The 27300-nt window shown below is 38.3% G+C and overlaps 4 protein-coding genes and 1 long non-coding RNA gene across 5 annotated transcripts in view; 2 read left to right on the top strand and 3 right to left on the bottom strand.

Moving 5' to 3' along the window:
• The window catches only part of LOC123879372 (catenin alpha), an 87254-nt gene that overhangs the window by 26362 nt on the left and 33592 nt on the right, over positions 1-27300 (top strand). The gene's annotated exons all lie outside the window — the stretch shown is intronic.
• Positions 3815-23700, top strand: LOC123879377. Its single transcript, XR_006798987.1, has 3 exons — positions 3815-3903; positions 16440-16446; positions 23638-23700. It is a non-coding gene; the product is annotated as an uncharacterized LOC123879377 (long non-coding RNA).
• LOC123879352 (cholinesterase 2-like) lies at positions 4562-8895 on the bottom strand. The gene is made up of 4 exons (XM_045927017.1): positions 8715-8895; positions 7548-7762; positions 5275-6309; positions 4562-4855 (listed from the first exon to the last, which is right to left on the bottom strand). The coding sequence occupies exons 1-4, from the start codon at positions 8889-8891 to the stop codon at positions 4666-4668; spliced, it is 1617 nt and encodes a 538-aa protein (XP_045782973.1). The 5' UTR covers positions 8892-8895; the 3' UTR covers positions 4562-4665.
• Positions 10083-13386, bottom strand: LOC123879353 (esterase FE4-like). Its single transcript, XM_045927018.1, has 4 exons — positions 13098-13386; positions 12210-12424; positions 10691-11719; positions 10083-10272 (listed from the first exon to the last, which is right to left on the bottom strand). Exons 1-4 carry the CDS (start codon positions 13272-13274, stop codon positions 10083-10085), a joined length of 1611 nt encoding a protein of 536 aa, XP_045782974.1. The 5' UTR covers positions 13275-13386.
• LOC123879349 (bile salt-activated lipase-like) lies at positions 19989-25445 on the bottom strand. Its single transcript, XM_045927007.1, has 5 exons — positions 25186-25445; positions 23960-24896; positions 23178-23331; positions 20691-20855; positions 19989-20218 (listed from the first exon to the last, which is right to left on the bottom strand). Exons 1-5 carry the CDS (start codon positions 25408-25410, stop codon positions 20023-20025), a joined length of 1677 nt encoding a protein of 558 aa, XP_045782963.1. The 5' UTR covers positions 25411-25445; the 3' UTR covers positions 19989-20022.

Below are 27300 nucleotides of genomic sequence, written 5' to 3'. Positions count from 1 at the left end.
CCAGCCGGCAAAGCCTTTCAGAGTTTTAGTGACTTCCTTGGCACAGTGGTACCTAAGCGCTGTGGTCTTATCAGTGGGAGGTCCCGGGTTTCATTCCCGGCGGGAGTTTGGAATTTTATAATTTCTAGATTTCTGGTCTGGTCTGGTGGAAGGCTTCGGCCGTGGCAAAGCCGTGCCGCCAAGCGATTTAGAGTTCCGGTATGATGCCATGTAGAAACCAAAGGGGGATGGGTTTAGTGAAAATTGCCATACCCATTCCAGGTTAGCCCGCTTCCATCTTAGACTGCATCATCACTTACCACCAGGTGAGATTGCAGTCAAGGGCTAACTTGTATCTGTATTTAAAAATACGGTTTAGTGCGAGTCGAACTCGCATGCGAAGGGTTCCGTACCATCGTACAAGATACACCTAACATCTTTATGTAGAACTCTCTAAGTTGACAACCGTGAGTGACTTAATTTTTTGTGAACACCTTTTAATTTTTTTGTGTGTGATATAACTTCAAATTCACGATTTTCGATTTTTTATCTTTACTTGCGCTATAAGACCTACCTACCTGCCAAATTTCATGATTCTAGGTCAACGGTAAGTACCCTATAGGTTTTCTTGACAGACGGACAGACAGACTGATAACAAAGTGATCCTATAAGGGTTTCGTTTTTCCTTTTGAGGTACGGAAGCCTAAAAAAGCCAAAGTAAGCTCATTAGAGCGCTGGCCGAGTCTCGTGGGGCGGCGCGGCGAGTCGGCACAGTGACCCCATTGTGTGCACAGATGAGTCAATGCAATCCGCGATCGAGAATCGTTATTAAGTACATCTTCACCTTAAATGCCTATATGGCGGTGGTCAAGGTTAAAGAAATTTAACATATACAGGCTGTTTGAAATTGAAATAAAAGTATTCTAGAAGCAGGCGTTATTTTGTTGAAGTCCATGTAGACCTTACAACGTCTAATTGCAAATTGTCTAATTGTCTTTGCAATTAGGCATTGTAAAGTCTACATCTCCTGAGGATGCTCCGGTGTCGGGGCGAAACGCGCGTCGAGTGGTGTTGGGATTTGTGTGGTGCTGCGTACCTTACAGATTTCTTTGGTTTTACGGATTATAGTAAATTAAGCTTTTGGTTCCTTTAAATTAAAAGCCTCAAACCAAAAGAAGTATTTTATAGCGGTGGTCAAGTTTAAAGAAATTTAACCTTTAAAGGCTATTTCAAATTTAAATTAAAAGCCTTAAACCAAAAGAGGTTTAAAATCCACCCATCAGCATGTAGGTATACTCGTACATGATAATTTCATGTATAATTAAATACAGGAAAGCCTTTTTTTTTGTCGTGAATAGGGTACCAAATTATGTTACTTTTAAGTAACCAGATTACATTTACTTTTATGATACACTAGCTGATGCCCGCGACTTCGATCGCGTGGATAGAGGTTTTTTAAAAATCCTGTAGAGCTCTTTAATTTGTAATCTATCTCCATTCCTAATTTCAGCCAAATCCGTCCAGTATTTTTGCGTGAAGGAGTAACAAAGCGGTCCTCAGAAACAAAGAAGGAGAAGAAAACAAGCACACCCTGTACATAGTGTTAACTGATTTATTTCACGGATGGCCCTTTAAGGTGACGAGGTTTTTATCAGCGTGGTGTAAGACGCTACTAAGTGATTTTATGGCCACCATCTTGCGACATCTTATGGGCTTTTGTATCGAAAAGCACTTTATATAATGAGGACTTTATTAGCCTCTCTGGCGCAGCGGTAAACGCTGTCGTCCTATTAGTGGGAGGTCCCGGGTTCGATTCCCGGCAGGAATTTTTTTACCCGACTGCGGTAAAGCCAAAAGGAAGGGTTATGATTTTAGTAGTCTATGTATGTATGTGTGTATATTTGTATCCAGATTCTGTGTGTTCCACCGTAGCGCCTAAACTACTGGGCCGATTTTGATGAATGAGGTGTCAATCGATTCGTCGTAAAGGTCCGGGTGACATAGGCTACATTTTATACCAAAAAATTGATCTAACGGATGTTACATGAAAAAAAAGTGGGGTCTCCAAAAATTTTTTTTTTGCTATTTTATCGAGTGGGGTGTCAAATAAAAGAGGAGAATATTCGAAGTTCATAAATACAAATGTACTACAGCATTAAAATATACCAAGCGACAGAAAAACAATTTTTCCATAATATTTAGCGTTTATTAAGACGATCCCAGTCGGGTTTTAGTTTTCAACTTTATCTTGTAATTACTGCCCTGGTCTGGTGGGAGGCTTCGGCCGTGGCTAGTTAACCTGGCGGCAAAGTCGTGCCGCCAAGTGATTTAGCGTCCCGATACGATGCAGTGTAGAAACCAAAGGAGTATGGGTTTAATGAAACCTGCCATACCCCTTCCAGGTTAGCTCGCTTCCATCTTAGACTGCTCACTTACCAGGTGAGATTGCAGTCAAGGGCTAACTTGTATCTTAATTTAAAACCAGCCAAGTCTGTGTCAGACTCGCGCACTGAGGGTTCTGTATTTCGAGTATTTTTCCAACATTTTGCACGATAAATCAAAAACTATTATGCATAAAAATAAATCAAAATCTGTTTTAGAATGTACAGATAGAGCCCTTTCATATTATTGGTATAGTTATCTTATTTTGAAAATTGGAACACATTTTAATTTTTTTTTAAATGATGTAACCACAAATTCGCGGTTTTCAGATTTATTCCTGTGACCTACCTACCTGCCAAATTTCATGATTCTAGGACAACGGGAAGTACCTTATAGGTTTCTTGACAGACAGACAGACAAGACAGTGATCCTATAAGGGTTCCGTTTTCCTTTTGAGGTACTGAACCCTAAAAAGACTATTTAACGACCTCGCAGGCCTGGTGGCTAGCTTATAGGTAGGTCCTGGATTTCATTGAAAAATACGATTTTAGTACCTATGGAACCCTTGGTCGCCGAGTCCGACTCGCACTGGGCCGGTTTTTTTTTAAATTGAAATTCAAACCTAGGACTGGCCAACTCTGAGCTTTTTTACCACTGCGCCATCACAACTTATTTTTAACGCATTACAAGAATCGTCTTGTAAACATTAAACATCATTACTATTAATATTAAACGAATTTAAAATTATGCGACCTTGACATAGTAAAAAAATCACTTAATTCATAAACTATTTTCAATTCTATTGCTGTGGTGATAAAGTTAAAAATTGTATGATTTTGTATGTTAATTCGACGCTTAAAGTTCAGGGGTGAATGTTTTGATCGCAGACTAAAGAATAATATAGACTGAGCTCAAGCGTTCAAATGTGTGCAATATCGGTTTATCTGTATGTTTGTCTTTATATGTTTATGAGATGTGAAATCAAAGGTACACTGACTAAAGGACTAGAGTTGTATGCTTTTTTGGACGTAATGAATTTTTGGCGGCGCGTTTTATCTATTTTTTCCTCTAATCTATGGGCTTTGAATAAATCTTTTTTTTATTGTTGATAGATCGGGTCTATGATAGGAATTTTAATCACTGTTTGGAACTGATAAAGATTTATTCTTCTTTTGTAGATTAATTTTAGGGTTACGTATAGGAACTATTAATGTAAAACTAATGACAAGAAAAATTATAAAGATTAAAATAGTTATCTTTATAAGTAAATCACACTATCACACTAATATTATAAAGGCGAAAGTTTGTATGTGTGTGTGTGTGTTTGTGTGTGTTTGTTACTCCTTCACGCAATAACTACTGGACGGATTGGGCTGAAATTTAGAATGGAGATAGATTATACTCTGGATTAGCACATAGGCTACTTTTTATCCTGGAAAATCAAAGAGTTCATGTTTGTTTGTTGGTTTGTTCTACATCACGTTGCAATAGAGCAACGGAGCGACGTGAATTTTTGCATACATATAGTTAAAGACCTGGAGAGTGACATAGACTACTTTTTATCCCGGAAAATATCTAGGGTTGGATAAAAAAAAGCAGTTTCTTAAAAAAATATTTTTGTTTAAAACATTTTTAAAATTGTTTTTTTTTATTTAATAAAATTTGTTAATTTAAACATACTCCACAAAGCAAGCTAGGTATCTCCGTCAATGGAAACGAAACACCATGTACAAATAATCGGTCTTTAAAAATACGGAACCATTCACCTAATTATATTACTCCAAATTCATCTTTTATTATTTTGAACGTTTGTTAAAGTTCATGGTTTTTCGACTAATATAAATACGCCTTAAAACAATTCCTAGCTTACTAACGCGCATATACATTCACACACACAGACACACACGTGTATTCACATACACGCATGTTTTCACACACTCATACCACACGCATGCACGCACACAACCCACACTCTAAAGGCCGACTCATACCAAGCACGTACACGTGACACGTGCGTAGTGACGCGCGTAAACCCCTAACACACCGGGTCACGCTTTACGCAAGCGGTATGCCATGTTTCATACAGTTCCATACATTACAACACAATGGTACGCGCTACGTCTACGCTTACGCAGCCTGTGTGAGCGAGCTATAAACCAAAAGTAAAAAATAATTGCGTATCCATCCCTTGAATAAAAAACAACCGCTTATTTCTGTATCACATCATTTAATTAAGGTACTAAGTGGAAGGTAATACATGACTCTTGCCAAACAATAAGACTTCCTATATCAGCAACCTAATTCCTAGTTCTCCCGATATCCCTTCAGCTTGTTCTTGTTGACCTCAAAGAACAGCTCCCAAAACGCCATGCGGTCGTTGTAGGGTCTCGTGGAAACAGACAGCTCGCTGTCAATGTTCAGATATGTATAAGTCTGCTCGGTTATCGGTGACCACTTCACAGGAAGTAGATCTGACGTCTCCGGTGTCGGATCCCTGAAAATCATACTGTCATGTAACTTACAAATACAATTTTGGAACGACTTACCAGTCTTTGATATCTACAGACGATGGAAAAGTAAAAACCCAATACAGTAAAGAAATTACACGGATTGTCTGTCTGTCTGTCTGCTACCTTTTCGCGGTTCAACAGTTTAACCGATTTTGATGAAAATTTTGTCTAGAGCTAGCTAACATCCCGTTGAAGGACACAGGCTATTTTTTATCCCGGAACTTCAAAGAGTTCCCTCGCGATTCTTATAAGGGCACATCTGTTTAACCGATTTATATGAAGTTACAGTAGTCTACATCCCGGAAATTGTTATGGGCAACTTTTTATCCCGGGAAATCATTATCCCACGGGGTTTCAAAAACCTAAATCCACGCGGACGAAGTGGTGGGCATCATCTAGTTACCCATATTTGGCGAAGTTGGTCCACAAAGCAGTTATCCGGTCAATCACAAGCTGATCCGCTTCCGTTGGTGCCTCCGTCTCATACGCTAAATCGTACAAGTATCCTAACTCATCAGCGTGCGCTGCTCCTGGCGCGGTGACATTAAGCCGTTTCTTCACGAAATTCCTGTCACCACTGTATGAGAACATGTAGTGATACACATTCTTGGCTCCGTTTTTGAGGTACCGCTTCAAGGTCTGCTGTATGGGAAAAGCGAAATTGTGATCTGATTGAAAATCTATTAGATTGTCTCGTAATGCCTCGCTCAGCTCCTCATCTCCAATATAAAATCGTCTGACAATATCCTTCATTTCTTTAAGTTCCTCGTCATAGACAAACGTGGTTTGCAACGCCTCTTCAAAGACATTGAGGTTCTTAAACTGTTCAGCCGGCATGAAAACGTAGCCTAGCAGCTGTTCTTTATTATTAAACCCGACTAATACATTAATGTTCCTTGCTTTAGGCATATCCAAATTGATTGGGTAATCTGTTAATATACTGTCGACATTTTCGAACTCTTTTTCCAAGCATGGTCTAATTGGTACTCCCAGTTCTGTAGTTGCCGCTATGACAAGTTTAACATCAGTCTTTGCAAGAAATTCTACCGCTTCAGTGACGTCTTCTGTATCAAAACCAAGCTGCGCAGCTATTTTTAATGGTTTGCTTCTACGGTCTTCTTCTAAAACTCCTGGAAGATACGTGGAACCACTTTGTGTGATTGCTTGGTTGAACAGCTTCTCATATTTCGATAGGAGATGGTATTCTATTGAAGCGCCTCCAGCACTCTCTCCCATAACCGTGATTTTGTCCACGTCTCCACCAAAAGCAGCAATGTTGTCTCTAATCCAACGCAGCGCCAGTACCTGATCTTTCAGACCCTGGTTTCCGGGGATCTCTGGGGTATCCAGACAGAAGAATCCATATGGCCCCACTCTGTAGTTGAGAGCTATCAGAATAACGTCGTGTCTCACCAGATATTTAGGGCCGTAGATGAATCTGAAACATTGACTATCGTTAAGATCTAAAAAAAAATCTATCTAGATCTAAATTAAAGAATTTGTAATTTTGTCATAATCATAAACTATAAAATCGCTATATCGTTTGTCCAAGGTAAAAAAATCCTTTTTGGCGTTAAGGCAAGTGCAAGGTAAAGGAATCCTTTTTGGCGTTATTACATCATCCTCGAAGGTTATCGTGGATCTGCTATTGAATAAAAAATGTGTAAAAACACATTTTGGCAAATCGAGGAAGTTGCATAGAAATCGGCTTTGCATACAGCGGCCTACAAAATCGAATAATCTATACTAATAAATAAAATTGTAGTGTCTGTCTGTAATTTCGAAATAACTACCTCATATAAAGCTCATATGGTTATTTGAACGATACCATAACCGAATCACACGTTTTTAAAATTTTTGTCTGTCTGTCTGTCTGTCTGTCTGTCTGTCTGTCTGTCTGTCTGTCTGTCTGTCTGTTTGAAAAGGCTAATCTTCGGAACGGCTGAACCGATTTTGACGGGACTTTCACAGACAAGTAGTGGATTCATCAGGGTGTAAAATAGGCTACTTTTTAACCGACTTTCAAAAAAGGAGTTGTGTTTTTCTACCTATGTATACCGAAATCTCCGAGATTTCTGAACTGATTTGAGTAATTTTTTTTTTAATCGATAGAGGAACTTTGCGACATTGCCCTATAAAAAATTTAGATTCCAACTCCTCAATCCTGATGCTGCAGGGGATCTGATCACCAAAGTGGATGGGATTTAGAAACTGTCGTCGGTTATAACTTGATATTGAAGGTATATTTACCAAGTAAAGACTTTGTCGCGCGGTACGGATAAACTACTTTTGTCCTGGGAACTCAAAAGTTCCCACGGGATTTCTAGAAACCTAAATCCACGCGGGCGAAGCTGCGGGCATCAGCTAGTCGAAGAATATATTAGTTTGATGGTTCTAATAAGTTTATGTGATTTTGTATAGTGGTGATAATAAAAAAGAATACCCGGCTGAGTTTGTTGCGGGCTCTTCTCAGACTTGGGCGCGTTTGGAACCCTCGTAACTTTAGTTTTAATTTAATTATCACCACTATATCGTATAGACACAATTTCGACCATCAAATGGAGTACAATTTGTACCTACTTTGGATAAATGATTTTGACTTTGACTTTCTTAACGTTTGGTAACGTTCCACAAGTCCACAACGTTGGCCAAGTGCTGATTGGCTCGTTTTCTTACCTGCTAGTATACCCAATAGTAAATCCTCCGCCGTGGATCCATACAAGTACAGGCAGTTTACTTCTAGAACTTGCTTTGTTCGGGACGTAGATGTTAAGTTGGAGACAGTCCAAAGAGCCAACTATGGTGTTTTCATACTCCTCCACTTGTGGGCAGACTGTGGAGTCGTTGAAAGCGTCGAAAATTGTATCGAATTTTGGCTGAGGGATGGAGGCCTGAAAACCAAAATATCCCCAAATAACCAACAAATCGATTGACACCTCATTCATCAAAATCGGCTCAGTAGTTTAGGCGCTACGGTGGAACCCACATAAATACAAACCTACATAAATATACTGATAAAATCATAACCCTTCCTTTGGTCTTTGCCGTAAAAAAACACAATCACAGTTATTAAACAGTATCCTTCTGAAAATCTATAAAGAAAATACCAACAATAATCCTGCTTGGTAACAACTTCAAAAGATTTATCTCTGACACCAACAATGCTTTGTTATCTATTGTTGTAAGTGTGAAGTGTTGGCTTTGTAAGATAATCTTGTAGCTGTCAATAAAATACCATTTTGTGCTTTTTTCAGTTTCTAACCGGACTTTTTCAGTGTAATCTACTTTCTGAATCGGTGGCAGAGTCTTAGGCTGAGATGTATAGAGCGCACTTTGACTTTGCTCAGACTTAGACACTGTTAAAACGAGACCGCGTTATACCGCTCGCATAAATCTGTCTCGTTTTAGCTGAAACTTAAGTCAAAGTCAAAGTGCTGTCTATAGATTTTAACCTTAGATGTAGCATAAGAACCACTATTTGCGCTACATAAAGTGAAATTTTTGAATTTTGAAATTTTTGAAGTAACAAGTGTAAATTAAAAATTTATAACACCCCCGACAAGTGAAGGTTACAGTAACTAGAAAAGAGCTGATAACTTTCAAACGGCTGAACCGATTTTCTTGGATTATAGCTAAGAACACTCTCGATCAAGCCACCTTTCACACAAAAAAAACTAAATTAAAATCGGTTCATTAGTTTAGGAGCTACGATGCCACAGACAGATACACAGATACACCGATACACAGATACACACGTCAAACTTATAACACCCCTCTTTTTGGGTCGGGGGTTAAAAACTTCTTTAAGAGCCCGCTTCATATTCATAACTAAAATCCACTCACCCCAAAAGGGTTATCCTCTTGTACTTGCGCGTAAGGTATCCCCAAGAACATGGCATACTCCCCATCATCAGCTCTCAACCCTCGAATGAGTCCTGCTGGCGAATCCACCAAGGGATCCAACCTGACCAAGCCGTGAGCTGACCCGAAGGCCAAGAGAACCAACCCTACAGCCCACATCTTGCCTGCGCTGTATTTTAAACCACTCTGATCTTCAATGTCAGGAGATGACTGGCTATCTCCAGATAAATCTTATCGGATATCTTGGAGATTCGATATCTTAAGAAGTGCATTTATGACAAATTGTTTCAATTGACCGACATTGTTTTTTAGGGTTCCGTACCTCAAAAGGAAAAACAGAATCCTTATAGGATCACTGTGTTGTCTGTCTGTCTGTCCGTCTGTCGTATCTGTCAAGAAACCCTATAGGGTACCCTATGAAATTCGGCATAACCATATATTTGTGGTTACATCACAAAAAAAAAATTCAAGTTTGTTCATGAACAAATAAATAATTAGTATTTTCAATTTTCTAAGTAAGATAACTATACCAAGTGGGGTATCATAATATGAAAGCGCTTTACCTGTACATTCTAATATAGATTTTCATTTATTTTCATACACAATAGTTTTTGATTTATCGTGTAAAATGTCGGAAAAATAGCCGAGTACGGAATCCTATTATCGGCCGGTTTATTACATTGAAGACCTGATGTTTATTGGTCGAAAAGAATACATTAGTATTGTTATATTTCATTTATTACAAATAGTTTAATTCGAACTTATATAGGTAGCAATATTAATAGCATCTCCTTCGTTGATTGTCTATCGTGCATACTAATAATATATGTAAATGATAGAAGAGCGTGGATTTCACTTGCTCCAGAAATGCGCGGGACTTCACTTACGTGAAATCCCGCAATATAATATAATATACTTATATCAAATCTTGATAAACGCAACCGCCGAGTTTCTTGCTGGTTCTTCTCGGTAGGAAAGGCATTCCGAACCAGTGGTAGATGCTCTTGACGATTCAAAAGTACTTGTAAACGTCTAATTGAATTAAAATATTATGAATTTGAATAATCGTAAACGCCAAACGGCATCGGCGTAGGAGAATTATAGCTTTTAACCCCCGACCCAAAAAGAGGGGTGTTATAAGTTTGACGTGTGTATCTGTCTGTGGCATCGTAGCGCCTAAACGAATGAACCGATTTTAATTTAGTTTTTTTGTTTGAAAGGTGGCTTGATCGAGAGTGTTCTTAGCTATCATCCAAGAAAATCGGTTCAGCCGTTTGAAAGTTATCAGCTTTTTTCTAGTTACCTTCACTTGTCGGGGGTGTTATAAATTTTTAATTTACACTTGTATATCTAGTTCTCCCGATATCCCTTCAGCTTGTTCTTGTTGACCTCAAAGAACAGCTCCCAAAACGCCATGCGGTCATTGTAGGGTCTCGTGGAAACAGACAGCTCGCTGTCAATGTTCATATATGTATAAGTCTGCTCGGTTATCGGTGACCACTTCACGGGTAGTAGCTCTGACGTCTGTGGGGTTGGATCTCTGGAAAATTTAATAACAATCGTACAACTAGTGTAGTTCACAGTACACTAGTATCAACTATAAGTTGGTTTACATGATGAATACTTGAATTAACTCTGTTATCTTTTAAAGGTAAACTTACAAACAAGGATTTTTAACCCCCGACCCAAAAAGATAGGGTGTTATAAGTTTGACGTGTGTATCTGTGTACCTGTCTGTGGCATCGTAGCTTCTAAACTAATGAACTGATTTTAATTTAGTTTTTTTTTTAAAGGTGGCTTGATTGAGAGTGTCCTTAGCTATAATCCAAGAAAATCGGTTCAGCCGTTTGAAAGTTATCAGCTCTTTTCTAGTTACTGTAACCTTCACTTGTGGGGGGTGTTATAAATTTTTAATTTACATTTGTACATATCATTGGAGTATGACAACGAAGTCTTACCCATATTTGACAAAATTCGTCCATAATGTAGTCATCTGGTCAATCACCCGTTGGTCTGCTTCAGATGGAGCGTCCTCATAAGACAAATCAAACAAGTAACCTATTATATCATTATGCGCCGCCCCTGGTAAAGTAAGATTATTCTGTTTCTTAGCGAAATTCCTGCCACCACTGTATGAAAACATGTAGTAATACACATTCTTAGCGCCGCTTTCAAGGTACTTCTTTAAACTCAATTGTACAGGAAAGGAAAAATCATAGTCTGATCGGAAATCAATAAGGTTCTCTCGTAATGCTTCGGTAACCTCCTCGTCCCCAATGTAAAAACGTCTCACAATATCTTCCATTTCTTTGAATTCCTCGTCATAAATAAATTTCTCTTGCAAGGAATCCCTAAAGACATTAAGATTCTTAAATTGTTCAGATGATAGTGTTGCATATTGTAACAATCTTTCTTTATTATTAAATCCGATTAACACAGGAATATCTTTCACTTTAGGTATATTTACATTTATTGGATGATCTGTTAAAATGCTATCGACATTTTCAACTTGTTCTATACATGGTCTGCTAGTTAATCCAAGTTCTTCCATAGCAGCTATAACTAATTTAGCATCAGTCTTTGCTAAGAATGCCACGGCCTGAGAGATGTCATTTGTTTCGAATCCTAGTTGTTGAGCAATTCTGAATGCTTTGCTCCTGCCCGATTCTTCTAACACCCCTGGGATGAATGTGGAACCACTCTGTATGATTGCTTGGTTGAAAAGTTTCTCTTGCTTTGACAGGAGATTGAACTCTATTGAAACACCTCCCGCACTCCCTCCCATTACAGTAATCTTGTTCATATCACCACCAAAAGCAGCAATGTTTTCTTTAACCCAGCGCAACGCTAGCACCTGGTCTTTTATGCCCTGATTGCCTGGTACATCGGGTGTGTCTAGACAGAAGAATCCGTACGGCCCTACTCTGTAGTTCAAGGTTACCAGGATGACGTCATGTCTTATCAGATATTTGGGACCGTAGAGGTACCTGAAATTAATCTTAAATGTTAAGATTTTCGAAATCATAAGCGATTCGATATCTCTTTTCCGATTTTTAACCCTCGACCCAAAAAGAGGGGTGTTATAAGTTTGACCTGTGTATCTGTCTGTGGCATCGTAGCTCCTAAATTAATGAACCGCTTTTAATTTAGTTTTTTTTTTGTTTGAAAGGTGGCTTGATCGAGAGTGTTCTTAGCTGTAATCCAAGAAAATCGGTTTAGCCGTTTCAAAGTTATCAGCTCTTTTCTAGTTACTGTAGCCTTCACTTGTCGGGGGTGATTTAATTTACCCTTGTGATGGAATGTCTTCCGCGTTACATTTCCCTCCAGACCAAAAGTACACCTTCAAATCAATGTTCAGCTCCATTCTCGGTACGATGATGCATAGGAACCGATTAGAGGATAAGCTTAATATAACTGTCATACTCCTTTCATGTTAGTACCAGGTGAGATCGTTGTCAAGAGCCAAAAATGTCCTACCTACTGGCAAACCCTAAGGAAAATCCCCCTCCATAGATCCAAACGAGCACAGGCAGTTTGTTTCTGGAGCTGGCGGTAGCAGGCACGTAGATGTTCAACTGTAGACAGTCCAGAGTGCCTACTATTGTTTTATTAAATTCTTCCATTTGCGGACAGATCGCGGAGTCATCGAAGGCGTTGAAAATTGTGTTGAATTTAGGTTGAGGGATGGATGTCTGAAAAATAATAATTTGTTTGTTAGAAAAATCTTAGTTGGTTAAGAAGTTCGAGAATTTAAAGGTAGCTCATTAATTATCGTTAAAGGGTTATTGCAAAAACGGGAAGGGTACCGTTTGAGGGCCCTGGTTGAGCCAAAACAGTCAGAAAGGTTTTCTCTTAAGAATTTGTCAGTAACATACCGAAGTTGGGGCATAGGCGGTGCGCCATGACCCATGCGGCTTGCAAAGCACGGAAAGCCATTGCATCCGATCGCTATCCCATTGGATTATGGGAGTGGGTGAATAGACAATATAGAGCACACCTATGTTTGTGCACACCCTTATGTACCATACTATTACCTCCTACGTAGTTGACAGGACTCCGTTGATATTGGCTATCGTGGCGAAAATTTTATCAAGGGACTGATTATTATGGACCTGCTTACTGATTCTCTATCTCAATATCCTACTTGACGTTTGTTTTTAATCTATTGAACGCTTTCTATGGAAAATTACTTTAATATCACTTAATAAAGCAGCAATGTAGAACTAACCAATGTCAAATGACCTCGATGGCTATCATTCCGTATTAGACACGGAGTAAGCGAAAGCCGTTGGACGGATACGACACTAGTTGGGCATATACCGGCGAAAAACTTATGTAAATAAGACATGTTTTAAATCCTCTCACCCCAAAAGGATTGTTCTCTTCAACTTGCGCGTAAGGTATCCCCAAGAACATAGAATACTCTCCATCGCCAGCCCTCAACCCTCGAATGAGTCCCGCTGGCGAATTCACCAAAGGATCTAACCTGACTAAGGCCTGAGCTGACCCTAAAGCCAAGACCACCAGCCCCAAAATCCACATCTTGCCACTACCACGTTCGAGACCACTATAATTCAATGTCAGGAGATATTATGCTACCTCCAGATAAATCTTATCAGATCTTGGAGATTCTATATCTTGAGGTGTGCTTGTCAAATTGGCTGAAATTGTTTTCGAACTTAAAAATGTTGAATACTATGAAAAATGAATGTCTGTAGTACTAGCTTTTTTCGCTTCTTCCTTCAGGTGAATTTAGGTTTTTAATGTCCTTTCAAAATTCCCCGCATTCTTCATTAGTGCACTCCTAAATATTTAGGTTTAGCGGTTTAGGCTATGCGTTGTCAGTCAGTCAGTTGAGTCACACTGCTAACGTGACGAGTGACGAGATGATTGATAATAATAATCGTTGGAATTATTGCATATTTAATGGACATTTAATCCAATAGTGAAAAAATAACAATCTTCTTCATTTTTCTCCTCTCGATTCTGACTGTCTCTCGCTCTCTCTTTCTACAGCAAGAATGCCATAAAATCCCCGTAAAATATAACATTATAACATATTTGTACTCTGGACCCTGATGTTTAATTGGTCGAAAGAAAACGGTAGTATTTGTAACATTTAATTTATTTACAGTACCAATTAAAATAATACAAATATTTTTTCAGCGTACAGTAGTGGCGTAATTAAAAGTATATTTATTTAGTTATCTTATATTTACTTAAATGTTGTTCTTGTGGACCATATCGTCGGCTATGGTCAAATTTTGGAGTGGCTTGAATTCCTCGCTTATATTCGCTTTTAATGTCAGCATTGTCAGCATCACATTGAACTATGAATACTCGCAAGTGTTCATCACCGATCGACGATCGATAGGCGATCGACATCAGAGTAAGAGGAATATGTGCTCTATAACTATCTAGCCCTCCCGGTATCCCTTCAGCTTGTTCTTATTAACTTCAAAGAACAGCTCCCAAAACGCCATGCGGTCATTGTAGGGTCTCGTGGAAACTGACAGCTCGCTGTCGATGTTCAGATATGTGTAAGTGTTCTCGGTTATCGGTGACCACTTCACGGGCAGTAGCTCTGACGTCTCCGGTGTCGGATCTCTGAAACATGTATTAGCAATCGTCAGTTTCTAAATCAACAACATGAAGTTGAAAATTAAAACCAGACTACGATCGAAGCTGAAATATTGTGTTTTCTAGCAAATTGTTTTTCTGTCGCTTTGTTGTATTTTTAACCGACTTCCAAAAAAGGAGGAGGTTCTCAATTCGTCGGGATCTTTTTTTTTTTTTTATTTTTATTTTTATTTTTTATGTATGTTCCCCGATTACTCAAAGACCCCTGGACCGATTTGGAAAATATTTTTTTTTGTTTGAAAGGGTATACTGTGCAGGTGGTCCCATATAAATTTGGTGAAGATCTGATGAATATCTTCGGAGATGAAGAACAGAACTCCTCAATGGATAGGAGCAAATTGCTCGCGATCAGTGTAATAGCTTAGTAAACAGTAGGGTTTTAACTGGGCACAGCATATTATAGTACAGTGGGGCCACTAAATATTGTGAAATAAAAAATTTTCAAAAGAAAAATAAAACCGACTTCAAAAACGACAAACACTAAAAAGTAAAAAATAACTTTTGTTTAGCTACACGTGTAATGCACCTAGGTATGAAGTCGGGCGAGCTTCACTCTTGGATTTCTAATTTTGTTTTAATATGCTCGCTCGACTTCATACCTAGGTGCATTACACGTGTAGCTAAACAAAAGTTATTTTTTACTTTTTAGTGTGTGTCGTTTTTGAAGTCGGTTTTATTTTTCTTTTTAATGTTGTAGTACATTTATATTAAAAAATAAAATCAAGATTTTTTTTTGATTTTTCATTTGATATCCCACTCGATACAATAGAAAAAAAAATTGGAAACCCCCACTTTTTTGGATTTTTTCGTATGACATGTATCACCCGGCCCATAATAACCAATCGATTGACACCTCATTCATCAAAATCGGCTCAATAATTTAGGCGCTACAGTGGAACACACATAAATACAAACATACATACATAGACTGCTGGAATCATACCCGTTAAACGCAATTCTAACAAAGCGCACAATCCTTTGCCTAGTGTTGTCCGACCTGAAGCTTTGCAGTCTGCCTATAAGGACTCTGGCTAGAGTGATACAGCCAGAATCAGAAGTATCTGTATCAGAGTGATACAGGAGAATAGAAGGCTGTAAGAGAATAGGCCGGGCTGCGCCTTATAGCAGCAGCATGTCCCGGTAATTTCGTTTTGGCTTTGCCATAGTCGCGTATAAAGAAAGACGTAAGTAAAGTCACTTACCCATATTTGACGAAGTTCGTCCACAACATGGTGATCTGATCGATCACGCGCTGGTCTGCTTCAGACGCAGCATCCTTCTCGTATGACAGATCGAACAGGTAACTTATCTCATCAGCATGCGACGCCCCCGGTATAGTAACATTCTGTCGTTTCTTAACGAAATTCCTATCGCCACTGTACGAGAACATATAGTAATAAACATCCATAGAACCGCTTTCAAGGTATTTCTTCAAACCCGATTGTATGGGAAATGCAAAACCGAAATCTGATGCGAAATCTGTAAGATTCGAACGTAACGCTTCGGTTACTTCCTCGTCCCCAATATAAAAACGTCTCACAATATCTTCCATTTCCTTAAACTCCTCATCATAAATAAACTTCTGTTGCAAGGAAGCCTCAAAGAAATTAACGGTCTTTAATTCTTCATCTGACTTAACAGCGTATTCGACCAATCGTTCTATATTAGTAAATCCTATTAACACTGGAATGTCTTTCCCTTTAGATATATCCATATTCATTGGATGATCTGTTGAAATGCTATCGACATTGTCAAATTCTTGTTCTATACATGGTCTACCTCTTAACCCAAGTTCGTCAAAAGCTGCTATGACCAATTTAACATCAGTATTTGCTAAGAATGCCATGGCTTCAGATAGGTCTTCTGTTTCGAAGCCTAGTTGCTGAGCGATTCTAAATGGTTTACTTCTTTCCGATTCTTCTAAGAGCCCCGGAAATAATGTGGAACCACTCTGTATGATCGCTTGGTTAAAAAGTTTCTCTTGTTTCGACAAGAGATGGTACTCTATTGAAACTCCTCCAGCGCTCTCTCCCATTGCCGTGATTTTGTTCACGTCTCCACCAAAAGCTGCAATGTTGTCTCTAACCCAGCGCAGCGCTAGCACTTGATCCTTAAACCCCTGGTTTCCTGGTATCTCAGGTGTGTCGAGGCAGAAGAATCCATACGGTCCCACTCTGTAGTTCAAGGTCACCAGGATGACGTCATGTCTTATCAGATATTTGGGACCGTAAAGGTACCTGTGAAATTGAACATTACTGTTTAGACTTATGTAAGCACACGCATAAATTGATTCGCTTTCTTGTTTTGTTTCATGATATAGAATGTCGTTCCTAAAAATCAAATCAAATCATCATTTATTTGCTCAAATGTAGGTTAGCATAGATTTTACAATTTATTTTAGTGTCACTACACTTGCCATGTAATGGCGTGCAAATATTTTACATAAGCAATGTAAACTACACTCAATAGTTTAAATGTACATTGAATATGCTCAAAATACCTTACACATTACAGTCATACTTAGGTAGGTATACATATACTTAGTCATAAATAGGTCTGATTTCACAACACCATCATTACTGTTAAATAAAATATAATTTAAAGCTCTTAAAATTAAAATGTAAATAATTTAATAAATCATGTATTATCTATGTAAAATGTCAACAAAAAAGTCACAAGAGTATACAATTAACATACTTAATAATTGATTATTAGACTAGTTCCTCATAATAAATCATTTAGTGTTGAAAAATTCATTTAAACTGTAGAAACACTCATTTATTAACCATTGATGCAGTCTTCTTTTAAATACCTTTAAAGGCAAATCTTTCAATTCATTAGGCAATTTATTATATATTTTAATAGACATGATAAAGCAATTTTTACTATAAGATGCAGTTCTACTGTAGGGAGTTATGAGTTTATTTGGATACCTTGTGTTGAAAACCTTCTGGCTTTTTTTTGTGTAGAATTCTAGATTCGTTTTCACTATTACTAGAGTATATAACTACTACTACGACGACCTCCCAGGCGCAGTAGTATTCGTGTGAAGTCCCGGGTTTGATTCCCGGCAGGGTTTAGAACTTTATTATTTGTAAATGACTGGTCTGGTCTGGTGGGAGAGGCTTTGGCCATAGTTAGTTACCACCCTACCGGCAAAGCCGCGCCGCCAAGCGATTTAGCGTTCCAGTTTGTTGCCGAGATGATGCCGAGTTTAATAAAAACTGCCATATCGCTTCCAGGCTAGCCCGCTTCCATCTTAGACTGCATCATCGCTTACCGCCAGGTGAGATTGCAATCAAGGGCTGACTTGTATCTGACTTTAAAAAAAATTATAAGCTAAGTAATTTATTAGGAGTTTGGGCTGAGCGTTAATATCACTCATGATAGTTTATCTTTGAATAAAAGAATCTTTATCTTACCTACTCGCAAACCCATACGTAAATCCACCTCCATAGATCCAAACCAGCACAGGCAGTCTGTTTCTCGAGCTGGCTGTGTTCGGCACGTAGATGTTCAAATGTAGACAGTCCAACGTACCCACGTTGGTTTTCCCGAATTCTTCTATTTGGGGACATATCGCGGAATCATCGAAGGCGTCGAAAATTGTGTCGAATTTCGGTTGAGGGATGGATGCCTGAAAAATTTACATTAGTAGCGGGATAACACGTACCACCGAAGGAGGTTTTGAAGGATAGAAACCCGTCGTATACCTCAAGAAGTCTTGAATCTTAAAGATGTTTTACCTACATTAAGATAAAATATGACCAAAAAGTCTGAGTACTGTTGCTTGTTTTTATTTTTTTGAACAAAATAAAACGATAAATAATAATTCACAAATTATTTAGTAAAACATTACTAGGATACTGATACTGGATGTAATTCCTTTTCGATAACACTGCCTTGCGTGACATTCTGCTTGGTAATAGCGGGTTGGCGACAAAACTTATCAATGCATTGACATGTTCATTATCTCCCACAGATGAAGTGGAGTAGCATCTCTATAAGATAATCCGATATCTACAAATTCTACAATATTGAGAATGCCTGATGCAATATTAAGATATCCTAATTTATAATTTTCTATATATTCTCTATTCTTTATATTATTATTATAACAATATGTGCAAGTGAAAAGGCTGCATCTAAAACCTTAACATTTTGCACTCTTTATTGCGAAAACCCTCACTAAAAAATGATTATCAGAAATTCCATTCAAACAGTTTCCAATCAACTGATGAATTGATAATAAACTGGATTTAGTTGCGCAATATCCCTGCAACATCATGTTTGAGAAGTTAGAATAGGGACTCAAAATAATGTCGTATGTCATTTGTTCGTAAGTTCTTGTAAAATGCTAAGTTCCATTAACAATTGGTTCAGAAGAAATTCTTCTAAAGAAACAAACTTTTCGATTATTTCTTCAAGAAATAATTGAAAATCCGCTGCAAAACTTAAAACAAATATACGAAAGTGAAGCTAAATTAAACTGCTTAAAACTGTCTTACCCCAAAAGGGTTATCCTCTTGTACTTGCGCGTAAGGTATCCCCAAGAACATGGCATACTCCCCATCATCAGCTCTCAACCCTCGAATGAGTCCTGCTGGCGAATCCACCAAGGGATCCAACCTGACCAAGCCGTGAGCTGACCCAAAGGCCAAGAGAACCAACCCTATAGTTAACATCTTGCCACCGCCGTGTTTTAGACCACTCTGATCTTCAATGTCAGGAGATGAATCGACAGATAATTTTAATCTAGTGATATCTTGAGGTGTGGTAATAAGTTCGCTGTTTTTGTTTCCTTCGGTATTTTGATTGGCAGGTTCTATGATTAATGCGATAGTGGTTTTAAGAGATGTAACAATTGGTTTATACTGTATAGACGCATGTATTTTTGCAGAAAAATAGTTAGCTGTAACTTGGATATAAAATTTATTAAAAAACTGGCTAAGGGCGAGTCGTACTCGCAAACGAAGGGTTCCTTACTATTGTACAACATAAAACATTATACAGTATGTACTGTTAAAAAAAAGTCTTACTGGCGGCCATCTTGAAATTCGCCATCTTGGTTTTTTATTACATTGTCTTACAAATTGGACTATTGACTGACTGATTTGATTTGATATTTGATTATTAGTTGCTATAACGAAAATATAGATTGAAAATTTCAACTCTACATGAGATATAGACCGCTGATAGACTGATGGACAGACCGATGGCGACATAATCAAAGAGTTAGTTTTAGTTGTTGATTTCTTAGCCTTTGTCAGTGGCTAATAAAAATCACTGTAGATACGCCTTTTGACCTTGTCTCCTTAATGACAGGAGTACTCTTTACTGGTAGCAGTTCAGATGTTTTTGTTGGAGTCATACAAGGAGGTTCACTACGTCCAGTTTTAATTGTGATTTACAAAACTGCCTGGAGTAAGTTTAGCCTGTCGAATTTTAGATTTCGGTTACAATGACAAATATAAAAGACAGGATTGTGTCTTAAAATAAATCTAGAGAAAGGGACATTGCTTTTTTTCTCGTTTAGTTCCACGTGCTCTATTATCTATTACGGTCTGTATATTCAAACATTTGGACAAAGTTGAGACTTAATAAAAACAATCATCATAAACTAAAGCTCTTTATTTACACTGTCTCAAAGTTACTTATAATAGATGCCAATAGCCTTCAGCCTATGCCAGTTGCTCTTGAAGAACAGCTGCCAGAAGGCCATCCTGTCGCTGTAGGGGCGCCTCTTGACTGACAGCTGTTTGTCCAGATCCATGTATGTGTATGTGTCCTTAGTTACTGGGGTCCATTTGACGGGTAACAGCTCTGAAGTTTCTGGTGTTGGTTCTCTGAAAGTAGATAAATTAAACTCTTTTATGAAAGAGTTTCTCTTTCCTTTCTTTAATATAAAATCTTTTTTGTACTTCGAAAGTCAGTAGAGATTCTACTAAAAAAAAGCACAAGCTATGTTGACATTTTTGGGCATTTTTTCTCGTTAATATTTTCTACCTTTTAACAAGCTTTTAACTTTAAAAAAATTTAAGATGAGTGACACTAGACCTAAACTAGACGATAAGGCGTAGGTGGTCCATCTTGCATAAAACCTTTTCGTCTTCATCAAATCATTGTTATGAACAAGCATTTTTATTATTCTTATCTTTTTTTGGACTGGCCTATTTCCATTTCGGCTTTGTGGTTCGTTGATTAAGGTCATTTTTTTTTTGTTTTTCCACGGATCTCCTCTTTTCTAATTCTAAGTATAGCTCTTTGTTATCGACCCATTGAGTGAGTCTCACCTTTCTTATATATTATCGTACGTACCCGTATTTAACGAAGTTAGCCCAGAGCGTGGTGACCTGATCGATGATCCTCTGGTCTTCAGCGGAGGGTGTCTCCTTGAATAGCCCCATGTCGAACTGGTAGCCCAGCTCATCAGCGTGCGAGGCGCCTTCCGCGGTCACATTGAACCGACTCTTTACGAAATTCCTGGAAAGGATATTAAAATTGGAGTCGAAATTTTTATGCCATTTTAATATGGAACCGCGTGATATCGCCAAAATCTACACCTCATATAGTCGAAATCCCACTGACCCAACGAAGCTTTTTGCTTCCTCGTTTCTTATATGCACTGCTAGAATAGAGAATGCCCTTCCGGCTTCCGTTTTCCCCGGTAGCTTTAATATTGGTATCTTCAAAAGGAGAGTGAATAGACACCTTCTGAGCAGACACGCTCCACCTTAGGTTGCATCATCTCCTGCTTGGTGTGATTGCAGCCCAGCGCAAGCCCATATAGTTGTAAAAATAAAACCAACTGCTTCAGCATTTCAATTTAAATAAGCTACTCCATTCTGAACAGTATGGCTTCACTAAAGGTCGATCAACAACCGACGCGGCCGCAATGCTGTTAAAGCATATATTCAATGCGTGGGAGGGGTCACAGAATGCCATTGGTATTTTCTGTGATTTATCCAAGGCATTTGATTGCGTTGAGCACGAGACTCTTTTAGTTAAATTGAGCCACTATGGAATCAAAGACACTGCGCTTGGTCTCATTGCGTCCTATCTTAGTGATCGTATTCAAACAGTATGTGTGAATGATGTGAAGTCATCCGGATCAGCCTCACTAATGGGTGTTCCTCAAGGCTCTATTCTAGGTCCTTTCATGTTCTTAGTATACATAAACGATTTACCATATGTAGTCCAAAATATTTGCGATATCGTACTATTTGCTGACGATACGTCTTTGATTTTTAAAGTCGATAGAAATAAGGAAAATTTTGACGATATAAATGGTGCCATATCTCAGGTAACTCACTGGTTTACTGTAAATAATCTACTTTTAAATGCAAAAAAAACTAAGTGTATTGAATTCGCACTGCCCAATACCAAGAACACAAGTAACATTAATTTAATGATAAATAATGATATTTTGAAAATAGAAGAGACTACTACATTTTTGGGGATAACCTTAGATGCGAAGCTGCAATGGGGCACCCATATATCAACTCTTGCTGGCAAACTAAGCTCTGCTGCTTACGCGGTTAGAAAGATTCGACAATTAACTGACGTGGAGACCGCAAAGATAGTATATTTTGCTTATTTTCATAGTATTATGTCTTATGGAATCTTAATATGGGGTAGAGCGGCAGATATTGGGAGAATTTTTGTATTACAGAAAAGGGCAATACGCGCAATTTATAACTTAAAACCACGCGATTCACTTCGAGAAAAATTTAAGGAAATAGGTATCCTTACCGTAGCCTCTCAATATATTTACAACAACATAATTTTTGTAAGACAAAATATTCTTAGTTACAAGAAGGTTGGCGATCTACACAACAGGCTGACTAGACACCGTAACAGGCTTGCGACTCCTACGCTCCGTCTCAGGAAGGTCCAAAAGTCATTTGTGGGAATGGGTATAATCTTCTATAACAAAATTCCTCAGTCAATTTTGGACTTGCCTTTACACAGGTTCAAAAAATCTATTAAAAATATGCTCCTGAGAAAAGCATATTATACTATCGAAGATTATGTAAATGATAAAAAAGCGTGGATTTGAACTTCGATTCGCTCCAGCAATGCGCAGGACTTCAATTGCTTTTATACATGGCATAATATTGTATATCAAATCTTTGAAAAGAGCAACCGCCGAGTTTCTTGCTGGTTCTTCTCGGTAGGAAAGGCATTCCGAACCAGTGGTAGATGCTTTTGACGATTCGAAAGAACTTGTAAAAGTCTAATTGAATAAAAACATTTTGAATTTTGAATTTTGAATTTTGAAAAAAATCTATACTAAATTGTTAAAATCTGTATTCATTTGCATCGTCTCTAGACTTTTTGCAGTATTTTGTCTGAACAGAAACGCTACGTTGGTACGGCTTTCTTTTCCATAATACTTTCGTCTGCAATAAGTGTACCTAAGCCAAAGTGGTGATAGTATCTTTGCCGATATTGAAATAATTATTATTGGTTAAACTTCTCTTGCTCTTCCAAAACTGCCTTTGGCCATAGAGTGTCAACTGTCAGCCATTCCAAAGTGATTGCAATGCAGATCATCACATTCTAGTCAAGTTTTAATACTACGGTCACATAAGGCTTAGTTTTTCCGTACTTATCTATAAAACACAAAAAATGTTTCTGCCTATGTCCATTATAGACTTTAAAACCAGCCAACCGTTTTTTTCTCTGTCATGTTGTGATTCATTATAAAATATAAATAATGCATAAGGTAAATATTCTTTTTTAACGTAAAAGCTAATTATGGTGAACGGATTTTCTTTAAAGGCATCTGATTAATAAAATCACCTTCCGCCACTGTAAGAAAAGACATAGTAGAAGATATCCGAAGCGCGTTTCTCCAGGTAGTTGTCGATGGACCACTGAGCCGGATAGTTGAAGAACCAGTCCGATTCAAACTCCATCAGGTTCCATCGGACAGCTTCTGTCACTTCCTCGTCTCCTGAAAATTGAACATAATTGATCAAAGCATCATATCTTCAACACGAAGCTCTATATTCACTCTACGATTTAAAAAAACACTTTATTTGAATAAATGATTTAGGTATTTAAAAATCCCTTAGGAACTCATTGATTTGCCGGGGTTAAAATTAACCTATTATAATCACACTAATATTATAAAGGCGAAAGTTTGTATGTGTGTGTGTGTGTGTGTGTGTATGTTTGTTACTCCTTCACGCAAAAACTACTGAACGGATTGGGCTGAAATTTAGAATGGACATAGATTATATCCTGGATTAGCACATAGGCTACTTTTTATCCCGGAAAAACGAAGAGTTCCCACGGGATTTCGAAAAACCTAAATCCACGCGGGCGAAGTCGCGGGCATCGGCTAGTCATGCATAAAATCGTGTCGATCTGTTGCTTCGCTGCGACGTGATTGAAGGACAAACCAACAAGCAAACAAACACACTTTCGCATTAATCTGTGGATAGTGATTGTAAAAAAGAAGTAGGTATGGGGAGGTTCTAAATTTTTATATGGTACTGCTAAAAACCAAATGAAAATATTTTGTTGTGAAAATTCGCAACGTACACGCAATCTTGATTTCTCAATCAAAAGCTTCTTACCTATGTAAAACCGACGAACAATGTCCTCCATAGATTGAAAAGTATCTTCTTCGTCATCGATTATAAAAGAACCTCTTATAGAGCTAAATACATTCAAATTTTCGAAAGAACTTGCTGGTCTGTCAGCATAAGCCACCAACTGCTCTTTATTGTTAAATCCAGCCAACACTTTAGTATTCCTGACATTCGCCATCTCAGCTATTAAAGGATGTTCTGTAAGAATACTCTCTACATCATCAAATTCCTTCTCCAAACATGGTCCAAAACCAATGAACAGTTCACTAGTTGCTGCTATAACTAATTTAGGATCTGCTTCCGCTAAGAATGCTATTGCTTCGCCCAAATCTTCCGTTGCATGTCCCAATTTTTCAGCTAACTTCAAAGGTGCTGTTACATCCGATGAACCAATAGCCCACGGTCCGAACGCTGAGCCACTTTGTAAAATCACTTGGTTGAATAACCTCTCTTGTTTCGCCATTAATTGTAATTCTACTGAAACACTACCCGCACTTTCCCCCATTAGAGTTATTTTGTTGACATCTCCACCAAAGGATGCTATGTTACTTTTAATCCATCTCAAAGCTAATCTTTGATCTTTCAACCCCTGGTTTCCTGGTATATCTGGTGTGTCCAGACACATGAATCCATATGCACCCAATCTATAGTTCATAGTAACTAAAATAATGTCGTTTCTGACGTAGAATTTTGGACCAAAGGTATACCTGCCGGCGAAGCCATTGGCGAAACCTCCCCCGTGAATCCAGACTAGAACTGGTACTTTGTTTCCAGAACTAGCCTTGTTGGGGACGTAGATGTTGAGGTGGAGGCAATCTAGGGTTCCTGTGAGGGTGTTGTTGAACTCCTCCCTCTGAGGACATATCGCGCTGTCGTCAATGGCATTGAAAATTTGGTCAAATTTTGGATATGGTTCCGCTGCCTGCAAAAGATGTAACGTCATTTTTATATGTAGATCTGTTAAGCTTAAGTACAAAAGTATACTCATCACCATCATTAAACCGGCCCACTACTGAGGACAGTGCTCCTTTCAGAAGGATAATGGTTTTAGATCATAGTCCGCCAATCACATAACTGAAAAGTTAGAAATGCGTTCCTGGGATCGAACCCCTCACCTTTCGAGTGAGAGGTGGACGTCTTAACTACTAGGCTACCACGGCTCTATAAAAGTTTATATGAATAAAAATCTTTATATTTCTATTTTCACTCACCCCAAAAGGGTTATCTGCCTTGACTTTTCCATAGGGAATTCCCATAAACATGGAATAATCTCCATCCTCCGCCTCCAAACCTCTGATCAGACCCTGGCCAGTTTGCACCAAGGGATCTACCCGGACCCTGGCTTCAGCATAGCCCAAGACTAGAGCCAAAAGTGGTATTCCCAACATCTTAGCGCTCCCAAGTTTCACTACCATTTGATGTAACTTCAAGTACATTACCTAATATATTGTCACGTTGTTGTTCAGATGTATATCTCAATCTTATCACAATTATTGTGATTGATAAAATAGAAATCTTTTTGTTTTTATCTATGAAACTTGATGGTATCTGTGTTTAAGTGGTGATGCCATAGATATTCCTCTGACATCAATGGAGTTGCGCAGTAACTGCAAAAATTGTATATTTTATCTATTTTCACAGTGTTATGTGTTACGGAATTGTGCTAAGCGGCAGATATTGGGTGGACAAAAAAATCGTATCACAAAAAAGGCCAATATATATTTTAAAACCGAACCCAACCCTATGAGAAAAATTTAAAGAAATAGATATTCTTACAGTAGCTTCTCAATATATTTCCGATCACCAAAAAAATCGGTGATTTACACACAGGCAAACTAGAAATCACTACAAATACACTTTCGCATTTATAATATTAGTAAGTATTCGTACGTATGGCTCTCATAATATTATATCAAGATTCTACCACGTACCGGTTCGGAAAGCCAGTTTTCATATCTGACTGCTAACTACTGCCGAGAATGCCGTTAGAATACGGAACTTGCTTTTATCACCTTTATAGTGAAAAGTGTTCTGAGGAGTTGACCTTATTCCATCGTCTTTTTTCTACCCTCACCACCGGGGTGCCTGGTGCATTTCGACCGCCCGTTGTGCCAGTTTTTTTTTCCACGCACATGCAAACTGTGGCCCCAACTCCCTTCGGCTGTGTTCCCATTAAATTTTAACATGGGATTATTCAAGGGACGGATCAACAAATTCCTGAAAGGACGGCAATGCATTCGGTTAGTCTGGTCCTGCAAATGTCCATGGGCAGTAGTTTACATAACATAAGGTGACCCTTTTGCCCGTTTTTACTTTAAAACTAGCTTGTAAATAATAATTTATTTAAAACAAAACAAATAATTTAATATAAACATAAAACTATTTAGTTTTTGTTCAGTCCCCTAAGTCTCCCCTGGTTCGTTTTATAAAACAGCTTCCTGACCGCCAATCTATGTTATATTCCCCGGGATATAAGCTACCTCTGTACCTAATTTCATCAGAATCGGTTAAACTGTTGGGTGGTGAAAAGTTAGCAGACTGACAGACAGACACACTTTCGCATTTATAGTATTAGTAGGAATTAGAATACCTCCAAGGTCATTCTGTCACTGTAGCCCGCTGTGGGCCTTTGGACGTGCCCTAAGTGACTGGAGTACTCTTTACTGGTAGCAGATTAGATGTTTTTGTTGGAGTCATACAAGGAGATTCACTATGTCCAGTTTTAATTGTGATTTACAAAACTGCCTGGAGTAAGTTTAGCCTGTCGAATTTTAGATTTCGGTTACAATGACAAATATAAAAGACAGGAATGTGTCTTAAAATAAAACGAGGGAGAAATTGCTTTTTTCTCGTTTAGTTCAAGTTGCTCTACTACCGGCTGCGGTCAGTATATTCAAACATTTTGACAAGCCCTTGACAGCATAAAAACAATCATAAACTTAAACTATTTATTAGCACTTTCTCAAAGTTACTTATAATAGATGCCAGTAGCCTTCAGCCTATGCCAGTTGCTCTTGAAGAACAGCTGCCAGAAGGCCATCCTGTGGCTGTAGGGGCGCCTCTTGACTGACAGTTGTTTGTCCAGATCCATGTATGTGTATGTGTCCTTCGTTACTGGGGTCCATTTGACGGGTAACAGCTCTGAAGTTTCTGGTGTTGGGTCTCTGAAAGTAGATAAATTAAACTCTTTTAAGAAAGAGTTTCTTTTTCCTTTCTTTAATATAAAATCTTTTTTGACTGGCCTATTTCCATTTCAGCTTTGCGACTCATTGAGTCATTTCTTCTTGTTCTTCTATGGGTCTCCTAATTTCTAATTCTACCCATAG

The sequence above is a fragment of the Maniola jurtina genome, chromosome 28, assembly GCF_905333055.1.
Source record: "Maniola jurtina chromosome 28, ilManJurt1.1, whole genome shotgun sequence".
NCBI lineage: Eukaryota > Metazoa > Arthropoda > Insecta > Lepidoptera > Nymphalidae > Maniola > Maniola jurtina.
Note: the sequence above shows the minus strand (reverse complement) of the source record. Positions and strands in the feature narration are given on the sequence as shown.

Coding starts and splice junctions, on each gene's coding strand:
- LOC123879349 (XM_045927007.1), bottom strand. CDS start 25,410: ATGTACTTGAAGTTACATCAAATGGTAGTGAAACTTGGGAGCGCTAAG. Junction 24,897..25,185: donor AGGCAGATAACCCTTTTGGG/GTGAGTGAAAAT, acceptor CATCTTTTGCAG/GCAGCGGAACCATATCCAAA. Junction 20,856..23,177: donor TTTTCTTACAGTGGCGGAAG/GTGATTTTATTA, acceptor TATCCTTTCCAG/GAATTTCGTAAAGAGTCGGT.
- LOC123879352 (XM_045927017.1), bottom strand. CDS start 8,891: ATGTGGGCTGTAGGGTTGGTTCTCTTGGCCTTCGGGTCAGCTCACGGC. Junction 7,763..8,714: donor AAGAGGATAACCCTTTTGGG/GTGAGTGGATTT, acceptor TTTGGTTTTCAG/GCCTCCATCCCTCAGCCAAA. Junction 6,310..7,547: donor ACTATTGGGTATACTAGCAG/GTAAGAAAACGA, acceptor TCAATGTTTCAG/ATTCATCTACGGCCCTAAAT.
- LOC123879353 (XM_045927018.1), bottom strand. CDS start 13,274: ATGTGGATTTTGGGGCTGGTGGTCTTGGCTTTAGGGTCAGCTCAGGCC. Junction 12,425..13,097: donor AAGAGAACAATCCTTTTGGG/GTGAGAGGATTT, acceptor ATTATTTTTCAG/ACATCCATCCCTCAACCTAA. Junction 11,720..12,209: donor TCCTTAGGGTTTGCCAGTAG/GTAGGACATTTT, acceptor GATTAATTTCAG/GTACCTCTACGGTCCCAAAT.